This window comes from Pleurodeles waltl, chromosome 4_1 (genome assembly GCF_031143425.1).
Source record: "Pleurodeles waltl isolate 20211129_DDA chromosome 4_1, aPleWal1.hap1.20221129, whole genome shotgun sequence".
Classification (NCBI taxonomy): domain Eukaryota; kingdom Metazoa; phylum Chordata; class Amphibia; order Caudata; family Salamandridae; genus Pleurodeles; species Pleurodeles waltl.
Window position 1 is genome coordinate 710,748,967 of NC_090442.1, and position 26,877 is coordinate 710,775,843.

Genomic DNA, 26,877 nt, shown 5'->3' on the forward strand with positions numbered 1-26,877 from the left:
TCCAGGGGTTCCCCAGAGGCTACAGTAGATAATACTAATGCTCTCTTTTGTGATAGTGTGGTCGGGCAATTAGGCTTATCAGAGGGTAGTGCAAAGCATTTGTTGAACACACACACACACACACACACACACACAGACAATAGAAGAAGCACACACTCAATGACTTAACTCCAGACTGATGTTTGTTATATAGCAAAAATATATTTTCTTTATTTTTAGAACCACAAGATTCAAGTTGCAGGTAAGTACTTCAATAGATTCGTATTTCACCCATGTATCAACAGTACTTTGTTGGAAATTGATAGTTATACAGTTTTTTAAATGTTGGCAATAATCTGTTATAAAACTTGACACGTGCAATTTTCAGAAACAGTTCTTGGGGGGGAAGAAAAGTTAAATTGATTTGCAGGTAAGTACAACACTTAAAGTTCCAGTCTCCGGGGGTTAGGATGTCCAAAGGTCGGGGTTCAAGTTAACCCCAAACATCCACCAGCTGCAGCACTGGGTCAGCCGGGTGTAGAGGTCAAAGTCTAGGCAAAATTAACGTGATCTTCTATGGAGACTGTGGGCACTCTGTTTCAGATCTGCAGGCAGGTGACTTGGGAGGGCAGACCTGGGGGATTTAGAGGACCATGGGGGGGGGGCACAAGTAGGCACCAAACATACACCCTCAGCAGCACTGGGTCAGCAAGGTGCAAACAAGATGTTGGGTCTCCAGTGATTTTCTATGAGGGGACCCCAGGAGTCTCTCGGAGGCTGCAGGCGTGGTCCTGGGGGTCGTCTTGAGCAAACCACAGTCTGGACAGGGAAGAGGGCTGCCTGCTGAATGTTGCTGCACCGGAGGTAGGGTTCTCCAAGGGCTGGGGGTGAAGTTTGTCTTGAAGTGTCAGATATCTTCATCCATAGCTCCACGTTCATGGGGTCCTTGGGATTCCCTTTGCATGCATCGTCGTGGAGAGGCATTTTCTTTAGTTGCTGAACCTACCTTCTTTGTTAAAATCACCAGTTGTGATGAGATTTAAAAGTTTGCAACATTTATTTCCACCAAAATTCTTCGTGATGCTGCAGTGAGACTTGGATTTAGCTCTAACTTTACGTGCACCCCTTTTGAGCCACAGCACAGTTGTTCATCAAAAAGTTAGATGTTAAACATTGTTTCTCATTGTTCTAACAGCCACTAGGCATTTAATTGAGCTACAGGTTTTTTTTTTCACACCACCTTCTACAACATTTTCCCCAGATAAGTTGGTATTGATGACCCGAACTTCCTTTCTGCAGGAAGTAATCACTGGATTTCATTTTAGAAAAGCCAGCCTGGATAAATGGGTATAGGCCCTGCACACTGACCCACTATTGTCAGTCTGTCATGCTGACAAAAATTAAATCCGAAGACTACATGTGTAGTGGGGAGTCACAATTCAAATTTAAAAACACAGTGCACCATAAATGTTAAGTTTATTTAGTCTCTTTATGTTCAATGCAAAATTGATGTATTCAAATGAATGTGTACAACAGACATGAATTAAATTAAGTGACACTAATAGTAATCTCCAGTTGGGACAAATTTAACAGGAACAAGCACTTAAGTTGCCAACACGTTTGCCAACAGGTGTTTTGCAAAATACAAATCCACTACATCAGGGCTAACAAAAAAAAAAAGAAATAGGATATATACATAAGGATACATGTACGTCGCATATTATCGCATTTGCTACAGAACCAAATAATGTAAAAGGGGAAAGACAAAAACAGATAAAGGCAGAATCTCAAGACACTAATTAGCAACTATAGCGATCTTAAATTAAATCTAAGTAAGCTATCTCAGACTCAGGGAGTGATTTGGAATGAGAAAAAGTTAACTGGCCGCACCGTGACAGGCCAAAAGATACATCTGAAAAAGAATAAACAAAAGCTTAAAGAAAAGGGAAACAGAGAAATATTTAAGCTCAGGGCAGAAAAGTACCACCAATAGGATAGTATACATGAAAGCACAAGAGAAAGGAGAAATAGGAATTGGGTTGAGGGTGCTAAGCAAAGGGAAACACACAACCAAAAGTGTCCCATTATACTTTACAAAAAATAAAAAATGTAACTCCTACATTTCAACCATTATCTGAAATTAATGAAATTCCTAGTGTGGCATGTAATCTCAAGAAAGGCCTGAAAACACACCACCCACGATTACATCACTTAGCCAACAAGCAACTGGAACCATAGTTCCATTGCAATATCAAAATCCAGTTTCTCTAGCCTTATTCTACAAGTTGCCAACAAAGCTACTGTTACAGCTGCAAAAGATTTGATGTCCCAAAAGATCCACCAGCTCAAACAACGATCCTGAACAAAAAAAACAAAAATGCAAAGGGACAAAAAAAATTATATTGTGACTTCTACACACCTCACAGTTACCAGTATAAGACTATCACATACAGGGAGTGCAGAGTTATTAGGCAAATGAGTATTTTGACCACATCATCCTCTTTATGCATGTTGTCTTACTCCAAGCTGTATAGGCTCGAAAGCCTACTACCAATTAAGCATATTAGGTGATGTGCATCTCTGTAATGAGAAGGGGTGTGGTCTAATGACATCAACACCCTATATCAGGTGTGCATAATTATTAGGCAACTTCCTTTCCTTTGGCAAAATGGGTCAAAAGAAGGACTTGACAGGCTCAGAAAAGTAAAAAATAGTGAGATATCTTGCAGAGGGATGCAGCACTCTTAAAATTGCAAAGCTTCTGAAGCGTGATCATCGAACAATCAAGCGTTTCATTCAAAATAGTCAACAGGGTCGCAAGAAGCGTGTGGAAAAACCAAGGCGCAAAATAACTGCCCATGAACTGAGAAAAGTCAAGCGTGCAGCTGCCACGATGCCACTTGCCACCAGTTTGGCCATATTTCAGAGCTGCAACATCACTGGAGTGCCCAAAAGCACAAGGTGTGCAATACTCAGAGACATGGCCAAGGTAAGAAAGGCTGAAAGACGACCACCACTGAACAAGACACACAAGCTGAAACGTCAAGACTGGGCCAAGAAATACCTCAAGACTGATTTTTCTAAGGTTTTATGGACTGATGAAATGAGAGTGAGTCTTGATGGGCCAGATGGATGGGCCCGTGGCTGGATTGGTAAAGGGCAGAGAGCTCCAGTCCGACTCAGACGCCAGCAAGGTGGAGGTGGAGTACTGGTTTGGGCTGGTATCATCAAAGATGAGCTTGTGGGGCCTTTTCGGGTTGAGGATGGAGTCAAGCTCAACTCCCAGTCCTACTGCCAGTTCCTGGAAGACACCTTCTTCAAGCAGTGGTACAGGAAAAAGTCTGCATCCTTCAAGAAAAACATGATTTTCATGCAGGACAATGCTCCATCACACGCGTCCAAGTACTCCACAGCGTGGCTGGCAAGAAAGGGTATAAAAGAAGGAAATCTAATGACATGGCCTCCTTGTTCACCTGATCTGAACCCCATTGAGAACCTGTGGTCCATCATCAAATGTGAGATTTACAAGGAGGGAAAACAGTACACCTCTTTGAACAGTGTCTGGGAGGCTGTGGTTGCTGCTGCACGCAATGTTGATGGTGAACAGATCAAAACACTGACAGAATCTATGGATGGCAGGCTTTTGAGTGTCCTTGCAAAGAAAGGTGGCTATATTGGTCACTGATTTTTTTTTGTTTTGTTTTTGAATGTCAGAAATATATATTTGTGAATGTTGAGATGTTATATTGGTTTCACTGGTAATAATAAATAATTGAAATGGGTATATATTTTTTTTTGTTGAGTTGCCTAATAATTATGCACAGTAATAGTCACCTGCATACACAGATATCCCCCTAACATAGCTAAAACTAAAAACAAACTAAAACTACTTCCAAAAATATTCAGCTTTGATATTAATGAGTTTTTTGGGTTCATTGAGAACATGGTTGTTGTTCAATAATAAAATTAATCCTCAAAAATACAACTTGCCTAATAATTCTGCACTCCCTGTATACACTAGAAGAAAAGAAAAAGGAACTGTAACTGTGCAAGAAAAGCATGTGGCAGAGCATCTGCATTTATTGCAACCCTAGTAGCTCTTCATTATGTGATGTTTGAAACCATTAAAACACACACAACTCGCCATTACTTAACTTCCTGTAATCAGCTGGGGATGAAACTTCAAAGACAAACAACTTGTTAAGTGACCAAACGATTTGGTGTGAGCATACCAACTTCTTGTAAGAGATTTTAAATAAAACTACAAGTGAGAGGGCCAGCAAAGCATTGTATCACACAAATACAGACCAGAAAGCAGCACCAAACAGCTCATTCTCCACAACATACACTTGCTTGTAATATTATAAGCGTTTCCGCTCAAACCTCTTCACCGAACGAACAGCAAATGAGATAAAGGTAACAAATATGTCTATAGCCACACCAATTATACTAAATTAATTGCAGCCCATTACACATGCAGTGGATAGGACAAACACAGACTTCAAAGTAACTCATCCTCACCAACTTAAAAGTAAAAACCTTATGGGAACGGAAAACAGTTGTGCATAAAGCCAGAAGAACCACGTCCAATCAGTGTCACACAAACAGTAATGCACCAACATTACTCAAAAGTAAACAACAAAGACCTGTCACTGAAAATAATAATTCAGTGAAAACTATGGAGACGATTATTCATAGCAAATACACACCTATGAAGTACCAAAAACTTCATAAAGTGGTGGGGTTCGAATCCATGGTTTTATACATAATGCTAGCTTCATGGCACTAAATACTGAACCATTATGCTATAGTGGCTATTAAAGAGGGGTTTCCAAATATATACATAACTCCTGGAAAAAAACCTGACCAAAGGCAGATTTGGCACTGGAGGGCTTTAAGAATCGTGGGCCACGGCCAAGTTCTTGGGCCTCTCAGTGACACCTCGACCCCAGTCTGCCTTTCGGACCTTTTGTGGTTACAGAAGGGGCATGCCACTGCGCCAGCCCTATGCCAGCCACTGTCTTGCGCAAGCTCCCTAAGCTGAGCGGGGATGTGGATGCAGTGCATCCGATCTTGTGGGTCTGGTAGCCAGAAGTCGTCCACAACCAACTCTCCAGTAGCTGCAGCCTCTCAGCACTCCTATTGTTGTTCTTAAGACAATGGATGCCCAGTTGGAGGGAGAATCCGACATCATCTCTTCATTGGCAATCGATAACATGGGACAAATAGGTCTTCTAGATCACTCAGAGGGGCTACTTCCTCTCTTCCTCATCTTTTTCTTCCCCTACACTGCCAAGGCAAGAACAGCTGGCAGAGGATCGTATAGCCTTTCTCTGCAATGAACTATCTGCTCTCCTGGCCAACGGGGCTATAGAAAGGGTTACGATATCAGAAGTAGGCAGTGGCTGTTACTCCCGCTGTTTTCGGATGCCCAAAAAGAACAAGGGTCTTAGCCCTATTCTATATCTGCAAACTGTATATCTCTTCTTCAAAAGGAGAAATTCAAGATGCTCACTTTGGCTCAGGTCTTTGTCTGCCCTAGGCCAAGGAGATTGACTGGTAGCGTTGGACTTGCAGGATGTGTAGTTTCACATCCCTATCCTGCCTGCCCCCAGGCGTTACTTGGGGTTCAAGGTAGGCCTGAGCACTATATGTTCACTGTGTTTCCCTTTGGCACTAACAGCGCCCCTCAGATGTCCTCCAAGGTGATGGCTGTGGTCGTACCTCATCTGCACAGGTTAGGGGTTTCAGTCTTCCCCTACCTCGACAACTGGCTGTTGAAGGAAGCCTTGCCCCAGACTGTCGTTTCACACCTTCAGACTACGGCAAACCCCCTGCATTTTCTCCAGTTAACTAAAAAATGTCAAAAGTCACACCTGACTCCTCAGAAGCTCCCTTTCATTGGAGCTGTTCCAAACACGATTCAGTTTCGGGCTTATTCTCCCGAGCAGCGCATCCAGAATATTTAGCTTATAATACCGATGTTTGAGCCTCTATCCTGGGTTTTGATAGAGCATTCTGGGCCTCATGCCGTCTGCATCCTGCTAGTGAATGATGCCAGATGGCATATGCAGGCTCTCCAGTGGGACCTGAAGTTCCAGTGGGCACAATGTCAGGGGAATCTCTCCGACATGGTTCCGATCTCGGAGGGAACTTCAAAGGACCTGCAGTGGTGGCATATATATGATTGGGTCAAAGGCAGGCTCCTCTTCCTTCTTCAACCAGATCTGACCGTAGTGATTGATGTGTCACTCCTGGGATGGGGCGGCCATCTGTGAGAGGTGGAGATCAGAGGACTCTGTTGTCCGGTGGAATCCAGACTTTACATCAACTTGCTGGGGCTCTGTACGATCCAGATAGCATTAAAAGCATTTCTTTGCTCGGTCAAGGGAAAGATAGTACAAGTGTTAACAGGCAACACCACTGCCATGCGGTACTGCAACAAGCAGAGCAAGGTGGGGTCATGGACACTTTGTCAAGAGGCCCTGCATCTCTGGACATGGCTAGAACAGCAGGGCATAACCCTGGTGGTTCACCACCTGGCAGGTTCTCTGAACGCAGGGTAAACAAATTCAGCTGTCGAAGCCTAGTGGATCACAAATGGCGTCTCCATTGTGAGGTGGCAGAAGGACTCTCAGCAGTCGGGAGAGCTTTGGCTAGACTTGGTTCACCCGAAGAGAATGTGCTGTGTCAGCAGTTTTGTGTGTTGGAGTTTCCAAGGGGGCTATCGCTCGGAGATGCTTATCGCCTCAAGTGGAGTTCACTTGAGTTCAGGCTCCTGCACTCTTTTCCGCCTATACCACTTCTGCCCGGAGTTCTCAAGAAGATCAAGAACGACAGGGCCCAAGTCATCCTTGTGGCTCAGAACTGGACGCAGTCAGTCTGGTATCCTGAGCTTCTGCAAATGAGCATCTATCCTCTGATCAGACTGCCCCTTCCGGAGAATCTTCTGTTGCAGCAGCAGAGGAAGGTCCTCTACCCGAACCGGTCAACTCTCCGCCTCCTTGTGTGGAGATTGAGCAGCCACAGTTGATAGCTTTTGACCTTCTTCCCGAAGTCTGTAAAGTTATCTTGGTGGCCAGGCTGCCCTCCACCAAAACGGTATACGCCTGCCGTTGGCAAAACTATGTAAAATACTGCTTCACTTTGTGATATTCTTCTCTTTGTTCTTACCCTTGCCCAGCAGGGCTCTGGCCTGGCCACTCCTAAGGGTTACCTCTGCTCTGTCTGCCTGACTAACCCTCTTTATTTAAGTCCCCTATTGTAAATGGGTTTTTGAAAGGGCTTAAACATGTGTTTTCTCCATCGCCCTTCATCATGCCTCAGTGGGACTTGAACCTGGTTCTCACGTACCTTGTGTGCTCCTTTCAAGCCACTACACAATTGTCCCCTCCGGCTGTTTACCATCAAGACAAGCTTTCTAGTGGCAATAACATCTGCCCAGAGGGTGAGTGAGCTGCAGGCTTTATCATCCAAGCCTAGCTACCTTATTGTGTTCCCTGACCAGATGATGCTTATCACATGGGTCTCTTTCCTTCTGAAAGTGTTGACCCTGTTCCATTTGGGTCAGTCTGTCACTCTGCCCACCTTTTACACTCCTCCACATCCCTCTAAAGTAGTCCTTGGATTCAATCATTGCATTTCACATTGGGCAGGCTGTTATCCTTTGCTTCACTTCGACCCTCTAAGGAAAAAGAGGCTCCATTAGTTGGACCTTAAGAGCGCACTAAATTTTTACAAAGATTGTACCAAACATCTTAAGGTAGGCTATCAGTTGTTTGTGGGGTCCTTCAGGGCAAAAATGGAGACAGGAGTTCAAAAGTAGACCAACTCCTGATGGATCATTCTCTGCATAAATATTTGCTACTACACATCGGCTAAGAAGCAGCCTCTAGAAGGCTTATAGGTTGATTCCACCAGAGCTAAGGCTCACAGCGGTCTGGTCAGTCAAGAAGGTAATTTTGCCCACTTGGTCGTACAGAACTTTTTATTCTGTGCCAGTTCAGACCCTCCACTTGGGGAAGCACCGCTATGGTATCGGTTCACAAAATGAGGAATCTGTGTTAGACGTATCCACAAGGAAACACTTTTTCAACAACCCTCCCTATTCTATGAACGGGACATTTGCTTCTAAAACGGTGTCAAATTAGATATCTGCTCACTGGTTGTGCCAACCTGCCGATTAATCTGTGAACAACGTGAAAAAACAACTGACGTGGATGCGCATGGGTGGAGCTAATAGGCAACTCTTCTCGTCACTTCCGGAGCTAAACAAAGTTGTTGCAGAGCCACGCAACTCCACCTACCAGCACACAGAAGTATGGCTTCAGTTTTCCAGATCCCATCTGATGCTTTGGGAATATTGATAAATTCGGAAATCTCTGGTTAGATAGAGTATCCACTAGAAAGATTATCAGAGGTAAGTAATTAGTTCATTCGTTCCGGCCAACTAAATATTAATCCTTTCTTGTCTGAAAATCCACCTAACTCCTGTTTGGAACTGTGAATCCTCTTCCTAGGACAGTACACTTTCCATTACTAAATATACACCCATCACTTACACTCTAAACTGGATTCGCAATATGCACTACATTTCATGCTCTTGGTTCTTATCACGTTGTTTCTTCTGTGGTTGTCTAATGATCACTTTTGGTCTGGCACTATTTACATCAAGGCCGATTTGTAGAAGACTCTGACAACTTGGCAACACTTACGCATAATCTCATCACCTGGACAGACATGCTTTACGTATTTCACTCTTAAAGGTTTAACCTTGAAGCAGGTCAGATAGCAGAGCAGTGATATAAAAGAATCTTAACGTATTTGAATTGCTGTTGCAACATTTGCATACTGAGGGAGCCCATATCACGGTCTTCTAGTATCCGCTCTCTGAAAGGGTAGCATTTTCAAACAATGACTTGAAACATGGTCAACACTAAGGGATGGTTAGTTTTTTTTTTTTTTTTTTTTATAACCGTGCAGATTACTCTGGTACTAAACACTAAACAATTTCCCCTATGGCGTATCTGTCTTGTTCTAATTCAATTATTCAGTTGAAAAATAGCCTTGAAACAGTTTACTATGGTTGTCGCTCATTATTTCTCTTTTTGCAGATTGCCCGTTGTAAACAGTTGATTTGTGATCCCAGTTATGTTCCTAACAGAGTCACAAAAGTGGGGCAGGTGATACGAATGATATGTATCTTGAGTCATCCCATAAAGAATACAAATGATGCCAACTCGTGCCAGATTATCATTCCACAGAATCAAGTTAACAGGAAATCTGGTAAGGTTCTGGATTCTTATATGTAAAGCATTTTTATTAATTAAGCTGTTCTAAAGTTTACAAAACTGCATGCCAATAGTGGTTTGAAATCTGAACTAACTGTGTGTTTATTCATTGTATGTTATCATCGGGTTTCTGTTAAGTGTTAGAACTGTTTCAGAACATTTTAATTTCCGTATTTACATACAGTCTTCTGCCACTATATACGTTTCCCTTTGTGAAACTGATCCGTCACGAGAAGAGTAAAACGCATCTTAAAAATGAAGTTATGGCTTGGGAACATTTTTGCCCAACGAGTCTGGATAACGTGTTTACGTGCGAGCAGTTGATATAATTTGCTTAATAATTTAGGTATATCCAGTCATTACACTCTACTATTCCAGATTTGAACCCTAACTTGTGCCTGTGATTTGTCCCATGTGCACTTTTGACTGTTCATTGTATTCCCCATTTGCCTCATTTTGTTCCATTGAAAATGACGATTATCGTGTCCACACTTATGTTAAGTACTCTTTCTCCTTTATTTGCAGCCTTTTTTTGCTTTCTAGGAACTGCTTTTTCTTTCTTTATGTAATATAATTCATACCATGCATGCCCTGCTTGAAAAGGTGCTCACTGTGAGTTGGTTTCTCACAAAATCCTGAACAGTTTGCCTAGGTCTTATGCAGTGCATTTGTGGGATTAGGAGCTAAAGTTATCACCAATTCACTAAACTATAACCGGCGTTTTTTAATTGTGTTCAGTTTTTATACATACATTCGTATCTCATTTCAACACCTAACTATAATGTTACTAAAACCCTTTGTGTTTTTTCCAGTTTTTTTTTTATATATTTTTTACGTGAACTAAGATCGTATTACCATACTGAACTGTAATGTCACTTTAACATTTGTTTTTTTCTCCCAGAAAATGTGTTTTTTGAACATACTCAAAGTTGTGCATACTCCCTACAGCCTCAGAAAACCTCTAGCCAACCTGCCAACTGCACATGTCTTTGGCTGTGCATAGTGCTGGTTGGCTGCTGGGCTTGCAGAGGCTGGGCCCTGCCTTTATCCTTCCCCAGGACCCCAGCCTCAAATGGGTGCCCAATATCCGGCTTTGCACATCCACACTCTAGGCTGAACCCCAAGTACATGACCCACTCCACACAGCCTTTAGGCATGTGCGGTGAGTTGAACCTGCACCCAACTCACTGCAGTCAGCCATCCTCCAGTGATCCCAACCTGTAGCCTGCCAGTGGTAGCTGGCTTCACTGCGTGGTCTGTGACCTTGCGCTTCCCATTGTTTTTTTTTTTTTTTTAAATGTTTAGTCTGTACCGCATTACAGGACTTCAGCATCACAGGTGTTGCCAGTGTGGTACCGCATTACCCATGACCCAAAATAATTTCTCCCATTTTGACTTGAGTGGAGGGTGTTCTTTGGGACGCCCGCAAATGGCTTTGGAGCTTAAAGTGGGCCCTCCCTGCCCGCTTACGTAGCTTTCATTTTTTGTTTATCAAGAACTCTCTTCCAGAGTCCTGTATTGGCTGCTGCAACATATTCTCCGTGTTGTGGCCAGCCAATCAGGATTTTCCCCAACCACTTTAAATAGGCCACTCAAAATATATCAAAACTCTAACCATCCAGATATTTCACTTTTTACCTGTGATAACCCCCTTATGCTCATCCAGTGCACCTTTTTAAGCATTAATTTAAGAATGGCTGCACAAATTAACAACAAATCAATGAAAGCACGCTTTCTGAGTAAAGATCTTACTTTTTGCCAAATTTGGTGCAATTTCTTTGTATTTTTTTCTTCTGTATTGGAGATCAATGTTTTCTAGGGGATTTAACATGGGAAATCACACTTTTGAAACCAGCCCCTCTCTTGCTCCCTGCTTTACGGATCTTTGCAGAATTTTCCACTAAAGACCCAAAGTAGATGAACTTTTTTTTTGTTTTTAAGTATTCAGCAGATTTGTCAAACGGCACTAAGCTTATTAAAGAAATAATAATGAATAAAAGTTTCAAACAAAAATGATCTTATGTCTTTGGTGCATTTTGGACTAATTGGCCCTTCTTCAAGGGTATTGATTGTGAATCAAGAGAAGTATATGCTTTAAGTATTTTTTGTTTTAGGATACCACAACAATATATTTTCCAGCATTGGTGAAAAGTGCTGGGTTCTTGAACTATGCTCAACCGTGGTGTACCTAACCTTTCAAACAACTTAGTAATACCTAAATTGATTTACAACTCCTTACAGTGAATTGTGCAAAACTTGTGCGGATTTAGGTGGCCAAAACAATAGTTCCTCCATTGTTTTTGAAAGGCGAGAACTTCATAAAGTAATGACTTTACTATGACTGTGTTCACTGTATTGCATATTACACGAACCAAGAAAAAGCAGTTCCTAGAAAGCAAAAAAATGCTGCAAAGAAGAAAAAGGTGTAACTAACATGTAAGTGTGGCGAAGATAATCATTATTGAACATGTAAAAAAATAAACAGAATGAAGGCTAATGGAGAGTAAATAACATTAAAAAAATACTTGCTCAACTGTGGTGTACCTAGCTTTTCGAACAACTCAAATACCTGACTTGAATCACAACTCCTTACAGTGCATCATGCATGCATGAATCCGTACGCAAACTCCGATACATTCCCGTATCACCCTCCTAGATTACAAAGCACATCTGCGTGCCCTATGTACAACCATGTTTTACAACGATAAAACGTGAGTTTGTTTTTATATGGTTTGGATGGTGATGCATAAGATTGGTTACCTGGATTAGATTGGTTTTAAACATGGTTGTATATCAAGGTATGCAAGTGCTCTAATACTGATAAATGTGTATAAACAATGTAGAGACCTTAAAGGCAATATTCTCATTCAAGCAGTTCATCTCCTTTCTAGAATAGAATCTTAACAAGAAGCTTTATAGAACTGGACAAGGAGGCGGCTGGAGGTGGGAGATGGTATAAGAAAGCACATCTGTGTTGTGTTATCAGAAGTTTGAATAAAAATTATTCAAACCAACCCATCGTAGGGACATACACAGCAAAAGAAATTGGAGATATATTCTGCATGATTATTTCTGTGAATGCCCCAGTAGTGTGCCTCCAGAGTATTTGTCTTGCATCTACTGCATCTGAGTAAAATCATACTCTTGACACTTGTCTTGTAAAAATGTTCACGATTTCAAGATAAGTTCCCTATCATTGGTTGATCTAAAAACATCCAGAATCTGAAAACCGCATTAGAAGCTGGGGTTTGATTGTTTGTCATTCTTAGAATGTAAGCTCATGTCACTTATTCAAAGGATGATTCAATGCTTGAGTGCAGAATCAAATTTAAAAAGTCTTTCTCATGCCAGTAATTTGAACAATTTCCCAGTAGTACCCTAAAAGTAAAATTTAGAAGCATCTGGATTTCTTTCAGAATACTACTTGTCCGTGTCTACAATACAATTTAAAACCGCGCTCCCAACATTTTCAGTGGGTTTTAAAATATTGTCCGTTTTCTCAGTCTTCTCTTGAATTCTCTGACTCTAATGCAGGTAGTGTGCTGCTCATGCATAGGAATATTTTATATTGGTGTGCTTAATGTATCCTCACCATTCACCTTAGTGTATGACTGAGAGCTTCTTCATTCCGATGTTGCATCACCTGGAGAGAGAGAGAGACTCTATCAAGCCTTCATGCTGCTATTTATCTTCACCTTACCTTCTTAACTCGCAGTCTTATTAGGCATTAACACCTCTGCTGGAATTTCATTAGACTGGAACACGGACAGGGCAACCCAGACTAGTGCTCATCTGATGATGGTTCCCGTTGTTGGATCTGGTGGTTATAATAACATTGTTGATCATACAGCGTAATTCTGGAAAGGCAAATTAAGGATAATTAGCTCATTTTCAATTTCCTAAGTTTTAAATGGCATTGACTGTAGATTGAAGTGAACATTTGGTCTGCACCTGTGAAACTATGAAGTAATGTTTTACCAATGAGAATTGTCAAACACACCTTCTGCCTTTACATTAATTCTAGGATGAAATTAAGCAAAGGTTTGCAGGGAAGGTAGTGTGTGTGAATTTTTATGAATGTATCTTTTAGTGTGGGGATTTCCCAGTTTTTAAATCTATTCTAAATTTGATTGTTTTAGACATTTATGTCTGCATGATATCCTCTGCACACAATGTGGCAGCACAAGGAAAATACATTGCCATTGTCAGTACTACTGTGGAAACGGGTGAACCTGAAAAGGAAATCAGACCAGCGTTGGAACTCTTGGAGCCCATCGAGCAGAAGTATGCTTTCTTGCTACATAATTGTGCATGTGTCTTTAGTGTGAAAAGTGAGCAAAACTCCAAAATCCTGTTGTAGACTGGCTTGGTCATTTTGTTTTTTTACCATACTTCATACATTTTACTATGTCTCTGTTAAATTCAAAGTATTGTGTTACAGAAATTTCAGCAGTATTAGTTAATCTTTAGTAGTACCCAACATAGCATGCTGTTGTCCGTGCATGGCACTGGGTAAACAGTGGTAAACCATTAAGCATTTTTGTTGCAGTGTTGTTGCCACTGAAAGCAATGTCTGCCCATTGTTTTCTGGGCTACAGACACCAGTACCTTCTTGCATGTACCCAGTGTATTTGTTTCTTCTGCTTTCTATGGTGTATGACAATGCTATGTGTTTAGATTATGAAACTTGCAAACAAAATTGGAATGTTATTTTCAAAGAGAGTGATTGCAGTGGGAATCTTTTACACAGTAGTACCTCTAAACTGGGCTTTAAGATGTATCTAGGATAGTAAAAAAAAGGCTTACGAACTGGCCAATGAGACACCGTTTCTTGGAATTCTGGGTCAGTGAATAGTACCAGAACCAAACTTGACCTATGACCAATGAGGCGCCAGCATGCTCCCAAGAGAGGCTCTTTCTCAGATGTTCGAGCACAAGAGTGAAGCATATACTGAAATGGAAGGTGAACCTCAAAGGGGAGTAGGGTGGGTTGCATCTGAATCTATGAAAGATACCAATACTGGATATCTGTAGTTAAAGGTAAGTAACTTGTTTTCTTTTCCAATATTGGAACTTTCGTAGATTCACATGCTTGAATCGGAATAGCAAGAAGTATTTAAAGCAACTGTCACAACCCTTAGTGGAAGGTGGGCCAGGACTAAAACCGTCCTCAATGGTAAACAAAGGAAACGAAATAGCTATGCACAAGCGGTGTTTAAAATAATACGCTCAGTCCGATAGTAGATATTTGCAAGATTGTAAACATTCATGTGTGAATACCTGGTTAGGCAACACAAGGATAAACAACCGGTAGACCGTATGAAATTAATTTGCATTAAGAAAGAGGCTCACCTTAATGTAATAGGTAGTGCAACACAACCTGTCCTATTGCTGAATCGCTGCACTGTGGTGATTCAAGACAGTAATGTTGTGCAAAGGAATGAGTAGTCTTCCATGTTGCAGCTTAGTATATCTTGTCCAGAGAGATGCCTGCAAAAATGCAGCTGCAGTTGATACTGCTCTCGTGGAGTGTGTTTTAGACTGTCTGGTCAGTGGTTTGCTGGCTTTAGAGTGGAAAAATTTAATAGTTGATGACATATTCTATTACATAATTTATTACATCACTGGTGTCATAGAAAATGGAGGGGGCGCATGTCCTCGCTCCCCAAGTCTCATTAATCCTGAGTTTCCCATTTCTTAAGATCGTATTTTTTATTTATATTTATTTTTTAGAGGCAAGGCCATGTTTTTTTATTTAAAAGAGGAGGGGGCTGCAGGGTCTCCCTCTCCGAACCTCATTAGGCCCTGGGGACCCTATCACTAGGGCTGTATTAAATTTACAAGAGAGAGGGGCGCGTGGCTTTAGGGACCATATCCCATAGCACCAGGTATATTATGTATTGGGAGGGTTGCATGTGACCATCTCCCCGATTCGCTTTCATCCTTGTGGCCAAGTCTGTTAATTAAGGGGGGTGGGAGTGGAAGGGGGCGCAATCTGTTAATCAAGGTGGGGGGAGACAACCTCCTTCCCTAAGCCTAAAAAAAGGCTCTGGGGACCCCATCCCCCAGGGCTGTTTTTTCATTTTAAAGGGAGGGGGCGCCATGTGTCCCCCGCACTCCTCCCTGAGGACCCTATCTCTCAGGGCTGTATATATTTATTAAAAGGAGAGGGGGCTTTGCACCTGATATCCCTGTCCTCCAAACCCCACTGAGTTTTATTCGGCGCACCACACAGAGTTATAGTCAGGTAGCCCCAGGGACCCCGCAGCCCCAGCCACTCCCTTCATGCTGTGGGAGCCAGCATTGCTCCTGCCTGCAGGGATCAGCTATTTATACTGCTCTCTCCAGATGGGAGCAATATCTTGATCTGCAATGATGTGGGCAGAGAAATAGATATCAAGTGTGCTCCCAGCCGGCGGAAGCATTTTAAAAGCTCACACTCGCTGATAGACTTTCTTTTTGCTCCCGTTTTGTGGGAGTTTAAAAAAATGCTCCCGCCAGACGGGAGCAGAAAATAGTTTCCCTGCCAGGCAGGGAAGAGGCTGTGTCCCAGGGGTGGGCTACCTGGGACACAGTAAGTGAGCCAGCCCATATAGGGCATGAGGTCCCTGGGACAATTAGTGGCTCAGGGAGGGGTCCTCCCATGGCCTCCCTCCCCCTTTTGTCATATAGCAGCCCTGGAAATGGCTTTGTGAGCCCTTCATTTACCAAAGCGACCCGAGCCACATTTTTGTTTTTTTGCAGTCCCATGGGATTGCGACAGAAATTGTAATTATTTTCTGTTATTTATTATTTTTTTAATGTTATTTTGCGGGGGATTGGGGTTCCCTCTTGAGTACCCTCCTCCTTGAGCCAAGGGGGCCAGGGTATCTTCCCCCCCCCCTTTTTTCTTTCTAGGCTTCTGCTTGACTGATCACCTAAAAACTTTACATGCATAAACTAGTCCAAAAGCTTTATTAGAAAGTTTCGTAGAGATTTGTCAAGCAGGGGCATAATTATTATTATAATCGCAATTGGGACTTGCATGAGGGGAGCATACTTACTGGTCCCCCTCATGTAAGTCCCAATTATATGGTACCTTGGTACCCATGGCTATGGGGCTCCAGGGGATCCCTACGGGCTGCAGTAGTTATTCTGCCACCCATAGGGAGCCCATGCTAAAGGTTCTGTAGGCCTGCCATTGCAGGGAGGGGAAGCGTCCCCAAGCCACTGGTTTGCTTTAAAGGGCACCTTTGGTGCCCTCTGTGCGTAAACCAGTCCACACCGGTTCAGGGACCCCCAGTCCCTGGTCTGGTGCCCAGAGCTCCTCCAGAGGGTCCCTGGGTTCTGCTACCTTGTTTCCAAGGTTGGCAGGGAACTCTGGGAGCATCTGAGTTGTCTGGCCAGGCAGGTGACGTCAGAGCCCTCTCCTGATAGTTGCTTACCTGGTTAGGTGACCAATCCCCCTTTCGGGTAATTTAGGATCTCTCTCTTGGGTGGGTCCTCAGATTCTGCTTTCAAGATTCCAGCAGGACTCCTCTGCAACCCCTGCTTTGACTTCAGGTCACTGGAACCGTGACTGGACCCTCCAGGAACCGACAAACGCTGCTACAATGAAGAAGACTGTTCTGCAATTTTGTTTCCACATTTCCTGCCAGCTTTGCAACATTTCACAGGCCGTGCATCCTCAGAAGACTGGACCTCTTAAGCCTGCACAAAAAGAAGAAGGAATCTCCTTTGGAGTGAAGGAGTCACTCCCCTGCAACCACAGGCACCTACAACAAGTACCGGTGTGGTCTTGAAAGTTGCAGAGTGATTAATCAAGGGTGTATCCCAAAAGGCATTTTCCCCATGCAGTTTCCCAAAGGAATTTTAACACGACCACAGCCTAAATGGCTAAACAGAATGGCCCCAAATATATGCAAATCCATTCTGTAGTTTCAACGATACTAAAGGAAAAATACATTTGTATATCTAGGGACTCTGATACTCAATGGATCCAACAGATCCTATGCTGAGGGCAAGGCTGTATAGTACATGGGAGGGGAGGAGCCTTCACCTCTCCAGTGTAGGGAGATTTTGACAAGGTAGGTCTGTACGGCCCCCCTCCTGGGCCGTTGTTTGCCCCAGGGAACTACCCCTGCCTAGGGCAGCCTGTGCTAATTGAATGTAGGGGGGCCGTGCAGCTCCTCATGGTGTCATTATTGGCCGTGGGGACCGCCACCCCCCCAGTTCTGGTTCCTATGTCCTGAAGTGCCCACCCTTGCAACAGTTGTTTGCTTTCACGTGGCAGAACTTTGACAACTCCTGATAAGTGAGAGCAAGCAGTAAGTCTGCTCCCAGCGGCGGGAGCAAGAAAACTCCTGCTGCCGCCCGCTGGAAGATGACGTTTCATCTGTTTACCTGCCCACTGTCTGGAGGGCAGGAAAACAGATGAAAAAAATTGCTCCCACACACAGGGAGCAGCATTGTTTTTGCTGCTTCCTGCGTGCGGGAGCAATGCCTGCTGGGGGAAGGGAGCCAGCAGGGACGCATGGGCATTCAGGCTCTTCCTGTGGCTTCCAACAGCGCACACTGGGTGCCCTGGGTGGGGCCAGGGCACCCACCAAGAAGTGGCCAGGTCCTAGGGGATGGGGTCCCGAGGCCAAAATCCACCAGAGGAAGGGACACACATGGCACCCCCCTCCCCATTTTACTAATTGGCCGGCCATGGGTGTTGGGGTGCAGTAATTGGCCAGGCCCCCAGGGGATGGGGTCCCCGGAACCAAAATCAGCCCGGGATGTGGGCCATCCCCTTTTAGTAATTGAGTGGGCCCCAGAGGGTGGGTTCCCCAGGGCCAAAATCAGCCTTGGGAGGGGGCCCCCGCAGACCCGTCCCCTTATACTTGGCCAGGCCCCGGGGGATGGGGTTCCCTGGGTTGAAATCAGCACTGGGAGAGGGACTGCGCAGATGTCCAAAGCCCGTTAATGACGCAAGGTTTGGGTGCTTATGGAGTGTTGGCTGCAGGCCAGGCCCTGCGACTAATCCACGCATGGCGCGGATTGGGTGCCTATAGGGCCAGCCTCGCGGAACACACCTGAAGGCCAACCCTTGCCGTGCGCAGCCCAAAGGCTGTGCATGGTGCAGGATTGGGTGCCTATGGGGGTGTTCGCCGTAGGCGGGGCCCTCTGGCCATCCCCCACCGCTCACGGCCAAAGGCTGTGATTGGCACATACGCAGCAGTGGTTAAATTAACATAAAGTAATTAAATGGTTCGATGGCATCTGTCGCTGTAGATACGCATGTTTTGCATAGCTCGCCATCTGGTGTTGGGCCGGAGTGTTACAAGTTGTTTTTCTTCGAAGAAGTCTTTCGAGTCACGGGACCGAGTGACTCCTCCTTTTGTCTCCATTGCGCATGGGCGTCGACTCCATCTTCGATTGTTTTTTTTCCGCCATCGGGTTCGGACGTGTTCCTGTCGCTCCGAGTTTCGGAACGGAAAGATAGCTAATTTCGGAAGATTTTCGTCGGTATTGTTGCGTTTGGGATCGGCGTAGTTAGATTCAACACCGCGTCGAAAGATCGAAGAGCTCCGGTGCCCTTCGGGGTAGTTTTTCGATCCCCCGTCGGGGCCTGGTCGGCCCGACCGCGTGCAGAAGAACGCCGATGGAACGGACCCCGTTCCGCTTCTGTCCCAAATGCCACAATAAATACCCCTATACAGACCAACACTTGGTCTGTAACCTGTGCCTGTCACCTGAGCACAGTGAAGACACCTGCGAGGCCTGACGTGCGTTCCGGTCCCGAAAAACACTCCGAGACCGTCGAGCCAGAAGACTTCAGATGGCGTCCGCGCCGACAGCCCACCGAGAGTTCGAGGAACAAGAAGAGGAAGGAACCTTTTCGATCCACGAATCGGACTCCAAAGGATTCGACGATACACAAACCGTGAGTAAGACGTCGAAGACCACTCAGAAGAAGATTTACAAGGCCCAGGGGACGCCACTGCCACCAGGCCATGGCTCGACGCATAAATTCGGTGACCGACCGTCGGCACCGAAAAAGGCCCAAACAGTGCCGAGATCGTCCGACTCCGGTCGAGACACCGGCACGCAGCCTTCTCGGGACCGAGAAAGTGCTGGAGACAAGCATCGACACCGAGATACCGGTGTAGACACGGCTCGACGCCGAGACAGCGGCACCGACGAAGATCGACGCCGAGAGGTTTCGGCCCCGAAAAAGAAAAAAGTCACCTCGGAGCCGAAAAAAGATGCAGACAGGGTTTCGGTGCCAAAACAGACTGCAACCGACCCAGTTTCAGGCTATTATACAGAAGAGCAATCGCTAACCTCCCAAATGCGAAAGCATAGGTTTGAGGAAGAGCTACAATCAACTGATGTAGACCATACGCAAAAGCGTATTTTCATACAGGAGGGGACAGGAAAAATAAGCACCCTTCCCCCTATTAGAAGAAAGAGAAGATTGGAGTTCCAAACTGAACAAACACCACAAACAAAGGTAGTGAAAAAGGTTACTCCACCACCCTCTCCTCCACCTGTAATTAACGTCTCACCAGCACAAACTCCATCACATTCCCCAGCTCACACCACCATGAGCCAGGGTGACCAAGATCATGACGCATGGGACTTATACGACGCCCCAGTGTCAGATAACAGCCCGGAGGCATACCCTACGAAGCCATCTCCACCAGAGGACAGCACTGCGTATTCTCAAGTGGTGGCTAGAGCAGCACAATTTCACAATGTAAGCCTCCACTCAGAACAGGTCGAGGATGACTTTTTATTCAACACCCTCTCCTCCACCCACAGCTCCTACCAAAGCCTGCCTATGCTCCCTGGTATGCTCCGGCACGCAAAAGAAATCTTTAAGGAGCCGGTCAAAAGTAGGGCAATCACACCAAGAGTGGAAAAAAAGTATAAGGCGCCTCCTACAGACCCGGTTTTCATCACTACACAGCTGCCACCAGACTCTGTCGTTGTAGGAGCAGCTAGGAAAAGGGCCAACTCCCACACATCTGGAGATGCACCACCCCCAGATAAAGAAAGCCGCAAGTTCGATGCAGCTGGTAAGAGAGTCGCAGCACAAGCTGCAAACTAGTGGCGCATCGCTAACTCTCAGGCACTACTTGCGCGCTATGACAGACCCCATTGGGATGAGATGCAACATCTCATTGAACATCTGCCCAAGGACCTACAAAAGAGGGCAAAACAAGTGGTTGAGGAGGGACAGAACATTTCAAACAACCAAATACGCTCCTCCATGGACGCTGCAGATACAGCTGCACGGACAATTAATACATCTGTAACTATCAGAAGGCATGCATGGCTACGAACGTCTGGATTTAAACCAGAGATTCAGCAAGCAGTTCTCAATATGCCTTTTAACGAAAAAGAACTGTTCGGTCCAGAAGTTGACACAGCGATTGAGAAACTCAAAAAGGACACGGACACTGCTAAAGCCATGGGCGCACTCTACTCCCCGCAGAGCAGAGGGAATTACAGCACATTCCGTAAAACACCCTTTAGAGGGGGGTTTCGGGGTCAGGGCACACAAGCCAGCACCTCACAGGCAACACCGTCCAGTTACCAGGGACAGTACAGAGGAGGTTTTCGGGGACAATATAGAGGAGGGCAATTCCCTAGGAATAGGGGAAAATTTCAAAACCCCTACTACTAAGCAGTGACTCACATGTCACTCACCCCCTCCACACAACACCAGTGGGGGGAAGAATAGGTCATTATTACAAAGCATGGGAGGAAATCACTACAGACACTTGGGTTCTAGCAATTATCCAACATGGTTATTGCATAGAATTTCTACAATTCCCTCCAAACATACCACCAAAAGCACAAAATTTGACAAAACATCATTCCAATCTCCTGGAGATAGAAGTGCAGGCACTATTGCAGAAGAATGCAATCGAATTAGTACCAAACACACAAATAAACACAGGAGTTTACTCACTGTACTTTCTGATACCAAAGAAGGACAAAACGCTGAGACCAATCCTAGACCTCAGAATAGTAAACACATTCATCAAATCAGACCACTTTCACATGGTCACACTACAAGAAGTGTTACCATTGCTAAAGCTACACGACTACATGACAACTTTAGACCTCAAAGACGCGTATTTCCATATACCAATACACCCATCGCACAGGAAATACCTAAGGTTTGTATTCAAAGGAATACATTACCAATTCAAGGTATTGCCTTTCGGATTAACAACCGCACCAAGAGTCTTTACCAAATGTCTAGCAGTAGTCGCTGCACACATCAGAAGGCAGCAAATACATGTGTTCCCATATCTAGACGACTGGCTAATCAAGGCCCATTCGTTAATAGAGTGCTCAAACCACACAAATCAGATCATACAAACCCTCTTCAAACTAGGGTTCACAGTCAACTTCACGAAATCCAACATTCTGCCGTGCAAGGTACAACAATACCTAGGAGCCATAATAGACTCAACAAAAGGAGTAGCCACTCCAAGTCCCCAAAGAATCCAAAATTTCAACAACATCATACAACGCATGTATCCAACACAAAAGATACAAGCAAAGATGATATTACAACTCCTAGGCATGATGTCTTCATGCATAGCCATTGTCCCAAACGCAAGACTGCACATGAGGCCCTTACAACAGTGCCTAGCATCACAGTGGTCACAAGCACAGGGTCCTCTTCTAGATCTGGTGTTAATAGACCGCCAAACTTACCTCTCGCTTCTATGGTGGAACAACATAAATTTAAACAAAGGGCGGCCTTTCCAAGACCCAGTGCCACAATACGTAATAACAGATGCTTCCATGACAGGGTGGGGAGCACACCTCGATCAACACAGCATACAAGGACAATGGAACGTACATCAAACAAAACTGCATATAAATCACCTAGAACTGCTAGCAGTTTTTCAAGCACTAAAAGCTTTCCAACCAATAATAGTTCACAAATACATTCTCGTCAAAACAGACAACATGACAACAATGTATTATCTAAACAAACAAGGGGGGACACACTCCACGCAGTTAAGCCTGCTAGCACAAAAAATTTGGCGTTGGGCAATTCACAACCAAATTCGCCTAATAGCACAATTTATACCAGGGATTCAGAATCAACTCGCAGACAATCTCTCTCGAGATCACCAACAGATCCACGAATGGGAAATTCACCCCCAAATTCTGAACACCTATTTCAAACTCTGGGGAACACCTCAAATAGACTTGTTTGCGACGAAGGAGAACGCAAAATGCCAAAACTTCGCATCCAGATACCCACACAAGCAGTCCCAAGGCAATGCCCTATGGATGAACTGGTCAGGGATATTTGCTTACGCTTTTCCTCCTCTCCATCTCCTTCCTTATCTGGTAAACAAACTCAGTCAAAACAAACTCAAACTCATATTAATAGCACCAACTTGGGCAAGGCAACCCTGGTACACAACGCTGCTAGACCTATCAGTAGTACCCCACATCAAATTGCCCAACAGGCCAGATCTATTGACACAACACAACCAACAGATCAGACACCCAGATCCAGCATCGCTGAATCTAGCAATTTGGCTCCTGAAATCCTAGAATTCGGGCACTTACAACTTACCCAAGAATGTATGGAAGTCATAAAGCAAGCCAGAAGGCCATCCACCAGGCACTGCTATGCAAGTAAATGGAAGAGGTTTGTTTGCTACTGCCATATTAATCAAATCCAACCATTACACACTACTCCAAAACATGTAGTGGGTTACTTGCTTCACTTACAAAAATCTAACCTGGCTTTCTCTTCCATTAAAATACACCTTGCAGCAATATCTGCATACCTGCAGACTACCTATTCAACTTCCCTATATAGGATACCAGTCATTAAAGCATTCATGGAGGGCCTTAAGAGAATTATACCACCAAGAACACCACCTGTTCCTTCATGGAACCTAAATGTTGTCCTAACTAGACTTATGGGTCCACCTTTTGAACCCATGCACTCCTGCGAAATACAGTTCCTAACCTGGAAGGTTGCATTTCTCATCGCCATTACTTCCCTAAGAAGAGTAAGCGAGATTCAGGCGTTTACAATACAAGAACCTTTTATACAACTACACAAGAATAAGGTCGTCCTAAGGACTAATCCAAAATTTTTACCAAAGGTTATTTCACCGTTCCATCTAAATCAAACAGTGGAACTTCCAGTGTTCTTTCCACAGCCAGATACCGTAGCTGAGAGGGCACTACATACATTAGATGTCAAAAGAGCATTAATGTATTACATTGACAGAACAAAGAACATCAGAAAGACTAAACAACTATTTATTGCATTTCAAAAACCTCATGCAGGAAACCCAATATCAAAACAAGGTATAGCCAGATGGATAGTTAAATACATCCAAATCTGCTACCTTAAAGCTAAACGACAGCTGCCCATTACACCAAGGGCACACTCAACCAGAAAGAAAGGTGCTACCATGGCCTTTCTAGGAAACATCCCAATGCAAGAAATATGTAAGGCAGCCACATGGTCTACGCCTCACACATTCACCAAGCACTACTGTGTAGACGTGTTATCCGCACAACAAGCCACAGTAGGTCAAGCCGTATTAAGAACATTGTTTCAGACTACTTCCACTCCTACAGGCTGAGCCACCGCTTTTGGGGAGATAACTGCTTACTAGTCTATGCAAAACATGCGTATCTACAGCGACAGATGCCATCGAACTGAAAATGTCACTTACCCAGTGTACATCTGTTCGTGGCATCAGTCGCTGTAGATTCGCATGTGCCCACCCGCCTCCCCGGGAGCCTGTAGCAGTTCGGAAGTTACCTTCAACTATTTGTATATATATATCATTTCAACCTTAAATAAGTACATACTTAGTCACTCCATTGCATGGGCACTATTACTACAATTCAACTCCTACCTCACCCTCTGCGGGGGAAAACAATCGAAGATGGAGTCGACGCCCATGCGCAATGGAGACAAAAGGAGGAGTCACTCGGTCCCGTGACTCGAAAGACTTCTTTGAAGAAAAACAACTTTTAACACTCCGGCCCAACACCAGATGGCGAGCTATGCAAAACATGCGAATCTACAGCGACTGATGCCACGAACAGATGTACACTGGGTAAGTGACATTTTCTTTACTTAACATTTAAAAAAAAAAAAAAAAAAAAATTCACTGAGCAAACCAAAGGTTACAGGGACGTCACTTAGGAAATAGAAGTAAAAAAAAAAAAAAAAAACCTTAAAAATTCACTTAAAAAACAAAGGTTACAGGGATAGTTAGATTCTGACTTTACAGGCACAAAATCATAGAAATTAAACAGTCATCCTTATCTCAAGAAACTATTACTCGTGCCCTAAGGTAACTATAACTCGTGCCGTCACATGCACTGCTACTTACTCCACCTATTACAACAGTAATGGCATCTTCTATGACATCATTCATAATATAATTGCAACATTTGCAATAAACTTAGTGATGAAAAACTGTGCATGGTGGGACATGAGCTATAATTTCTTGAGATAAGTATAACTAGAACAGTTGAATTTCTGTGGTTTTGTGAGTGTGAAATCAGTACCTAACTATAATAACATTTTTTCTTATAGCCTTTTAACCTATATGTAACCTTTTTTTGTGAATTGATACTTTTTTAATTTTTTTTTATTCCGTTTCCTAACTGTAATGTACCTCTCGGTAAATATGATTTCCAGTTAGCAGTGGGTTAGTTTATGAAAAGGAGAAGGCTATCTTAAGATAAACAGCCAAATCCTGAAGAAGCAGCCTACTTAGGAGGCCAAGATATGGCCATAAGTGGCTTTATAGCTTCTTGGCACTAGACATTTGATTTAAGTAAACTTTAAAAATGTCAAGAGTCCCAAAGTAGCAGAAGCTTTACGGACAAAGGCATTCTAATTTGACTTTTGGTGGAGAGCAGATTCTTGCTAAAGGCTCTGAAAGGTGGTCAAGACACTCTGGGCCTGCATCTTTTTCTTGGGTATCCGCAAATCTGGTTTGAGTAAAGGTGCCATCCTTTAAGATGTGAAAGGAATGCCTCAAAAATGTAGAACCCAAATACCTGTCATACCAACATAGAAGATGCCATCCAACAAAAGGTACTCTTTGGCATGGGAAGAACGGGGAGCACAATAAGGGTTAATGTCTTGGTGTCCATCTACGGACTTTATTCACTTACCTGGACTGGGAGTCCCAGAACCAGTTGAGGGCCTAGCTTATTTATATACTTTTAGACTGGATTATCTCTCCTTTATGCTTTGAATTTTAGGGGCCTTTATCTTGGGATCTACCAGTCATGTTCAGGTTTTCCAGTGGTGGGAGAACTCATGTCACTGAGGCAGCCACTGTGACCACTTGCAACAACAGTACACACTGAGAAGTGTTCTTTTTAGACTTAGGCTTGACTATGGGTTTAACTGGCAATCTCCTTGGACACAGTGGGATAGAATGCTGTTTCACATGGTTCCTAAACCAGGAAGCTCAGTCCATTGAAATCAGACCCTCTGTCTGGGTGCTTAGACAGAGCTTTTCCTGATCCCTTTGCTGCTATAGGCATTTTAGTTGCCTACAATGGGCCAGGCATTTTTCAGATTCACCCATCTTGGTGTGTGAAGATTATAGAGCAGTTCCTCAACTCAGTTGATCTTATTTCCTCCTGAGCTGCTGGAGTGTGGTGATGCCCTTGGCAGGCTCAGTGTGTCAAGCTGTTCTCATGCAGTGTCTTAACTGAGCCCTGCATATGTCTTCCTTGAGTATCCAGGCACTCCTCCTGGCAGATGTAGGGTAGCTCCTCAACAGTTAAGTTCTTCTTTAATTATCACAGTAGCAAGGTCACTTTTAATTTTCCGGCTTTAGGTTTTGACTGGTGGGACATTAGAAGCCATTCTGCCCCAGTCCTATTTTCTTCATTGGTGTGCATTCAATGAACCAAGCACTGGCAAAGGGGTCCAGTAGTTACACTCCCCTGATGCCTGGGGCAAACAGGCTGAGCCAACCCAGAGGGTCTGCCATATTCACCCATTTTTGCCGTCCACTAATCCCGACAGAGCATGCTGTCCTTGTTACTGTCCACATTTTATGGGCATCTTAGCCCAAATTCAAATGTTAGACCAGGTTGAAGTAAGCAGCTCGTAGAGGCACAACACAGGAAAGGTTAGCTTTGTGGCTTGATCCATGGTCAGGAACCCTGTACTAGGAATTCAGAGGAACTGGTTTCAGGAAGGAGAAGCAGGGATGACCTTGATGGGCATCAGGAGCTTAACACTTGGGGAACAATCAGATTGTACCTAGTATCACTTTGTTTTCGGGTAGTACAGGCACATTTTTAGTACTGTTTGAGGGCAGGCTTGCATTGCGCCTGCAGGTATGTCATTCTGTCATTCCTCAGAGTCTTAATCTGAATGAGCTTTTGCTACAGACTACTGTTATCATAGTGGTACTGGTATGTCAAGTCTACCAAACTTATTTAATGTCCAAGTCACTACTCTGCAATGTGAAGACCCTTTTTACTGATGAGAAAAGAAATAACCATTGAAGCCTCTGCTCCCACTAGTCCCAGTAACATTCAGTCGCTGCCCCATAAACACTTAGCTCAGCATTGCTTCTTTGTGGTAGATGAC

At 44.1% G+C, this 26,877-nt stretch overlaps 1 protein-coding gene across 1 annotated transcript in view; it reads left to right on the forward strand.

Moving 5' to 3' along the window:
• GDI2 (GDP dissociation inhibitor 2) overlaps positions 1 to 26,877 on the forward strand; it is a 148,100-nt gene that overhangs the window by 118,506 nt on the left and 2,717 nt on the right. Inside the window, exons 8-9 of the mRNA XM_069229292.1 lie at positions 9,093 to 9,264; positions 13,409 to 13,553. Coding sequence (XP_069085393.1) covers positions 9,093 to 9,264; positions 13,409 to 13,553 — 317 coding nt within the window. The remainder of the gene's footprint in view (positions 1 to 9,092; positions 9,265 to 13,408; positions 13,554 to 26,877) is intronic.